The 1,811-nt window shown below is 63.1% G+C and overlaps 1 protein-coding gene across 1 annotated transcript in view; it reads left to right on the top strand.

Moving 5' to 3' along the window:
- The first annotated feature begins 770 nt into the window (after positions 1-770).
- Positions 771-1,811, top strand: part of CUNH1orf174 (chromosome unknown C1orf174 homolog) — an 8,084-nt gene continuing 7,043 nt past the window's right edge. Inside the window, exon 1 of the mRNA XM_007448960.1 lies at positions 771-788. Coding sequence (XP_007449022.1) covers positions 774-788 — 15 coding nt within the window. The 5' untranslated portion in view covers positions 771-773. The remainder of the gene's footprint in view (positions 789-1,811) is intronic.

Raw genomic sequence — 1,811 nt, 5'->3', positions numbered from 1 at the left:
CCGAGGGCGGCCGCCCCCGGGGCTCGCGGCGGGAGATGCCGCCGTCCCTTCCCATGCGGGCCGGGTTCGCCGTGCAGCCCCGGGCCCGGCCCACCCAGCACTGCATCGGTGGGCAGTGCGGCCAGGGCGGGGAACGGCCTCGCGCGACCACCTCCAGGGACTCCAGCATCGCTCCCGGGGCCCAGAAGCCAAGGCCGGTGCCCGGGAAAATCGCCTGCCAGACCGGGGTGGAAGAGACCGCTGCGCAGGCCCTCCCAGCCAGCCTCCACGCGCGTGGCCGGGGACTGCCACGGAGGCCCCTCACGAACATGGCTGCCGCCCCGCTTAAACGTAGCGGCCGCAGAGCCGTCAAGGGAGGGGCCCCTCATAAACATGGCCGCCGCCCCGCTTAAACATGGCGGCCGCAGAGACACCAAGGGAGGCGACCCTCATAAATATGGCCACAGACCCTCTTAAACATGGCGGCCGCAGAGACACCAAGGGAGGAGACCCTCATAAATATGGCCTCCGCCCCGCTCAAACATGGCGGCCGGAGAGCCCGCAAGGGAGATTTTCCTCAGAACACTGCCGTGAGACTCGCCAGCTACGTAAAACGCCGACTTTGTTGGGTCACATGCCTGGAGACGCCTGGCTGTGATTGGCCAGCATTCTGGTGACGTCAGACGCCGCGGCGCGAGCCGAGAGCGACCGGGTCGCTTCTCTGCTGGAGAGCGTTAGGCCCGGTGCTGGGGCTTGGCGGCGGGGCTGGGGGCGGCAACGCGCCGCTCACACTCATGAGGAGCCGGAAGGTGAGGCGCCGGAGGCCGGGCGGGAGCTGCGCCGGGCGCAGTGGGGGGTGCCGCCGCCAATTTTCTGGGAGCTGAGGAGGAGCCACGGGACGCCTCGGGCGGAGGTGGGGCATCTCTGCCTGACTCTCGACCCCCCGAAGGGAGCTCTCAGGCCACGCCCTTGGAAGGGCACCCTCCCCCCCATACCACGCCCCCGGGCTAGGGAAGCTCCGAGGCCACGCCCCTGGGAAGGGGGCTCCCAGATCAGGTCCTGGGATTGTGGGGGGCTCCCTCTCCGGAGCTGGTCTGGACCACTGGTGCCCTGACGCTGCCCAGCCCGGGATTCTCGTGCCTCTGCTGCCGGCTCCTGAGCCCGGGGTCAGCCAGCCCAAGTGCGGGCACATGACGACGGGTCCACCCCGGAGGGTGGAGAGCAAGGAGGGGCGCCAGTTCCTGGCACTGGTAGCCGGCGGGCGGTGTGAACCAGGGCGAGGGCCCGGGGCAGGATGCGCCCCTGCCTGGGGAGGGGGCCCTCCGGGGGGTGGGAGCGGCGCCTGGGGTACCTTTGACCCGAAAGTGTGTCTCCTGAAAACCCACGTGGTTGCGCTTTCCTAGTCTGACGTCTCTGCCCTTTGAGGGATTGTTTAGCGCGTCAGTGACTTAGTTGGGTTCGCGTGTCATTTTACTTTTTGTTTTTCTCACACTTCTGTTTGGTTCTAATGTAGGGTTTTAATTTATTGATTTTTTTAAACCTTTAATTTTTTCCCCCAGGGGTTGCTCTAGGTCTTACCGTGTGCATTGTAATTTAGCAGAATCCGTTTCAGATTGAACTAGCTTAGTTCCAGAGAGATACACAAATGTTATCTCTATGTAGCTCTGTTCCCTTAATGCACTCTGTTCCCTTAACGCACTTTTCTGGTGGTGGTAAATATTTAATGTTACAAACCCGATAGTACACTGTCATGATTACTTTACCAGCCGTGGTCATTTCCTTAGCCCAGTACAGCCTTGATGCCACACATCTCCTTTGTGCTGTTACGGGCA

The sequence above is a fragment of the Lipotes vexillifer genome, unplaced genomic scaffold, assembly GCF_000442215.2.
Source record: "Lipotes vexillifer unplaced genomic scaffold, Lipotes_vexillifer_v1.1 scaffold835, whole genome shotgun sequence".
Taxonomy (NCBI): domain Eukaryota; kingdom Metazoa; phylum Chordata; class Mammalia; order Artiodactyla; family Lipotidae; genus Lipotes; species Lipotes vexillifer.
This window is presented reverse-complemented; position numbering and strand designations above follow the sequence as displayed.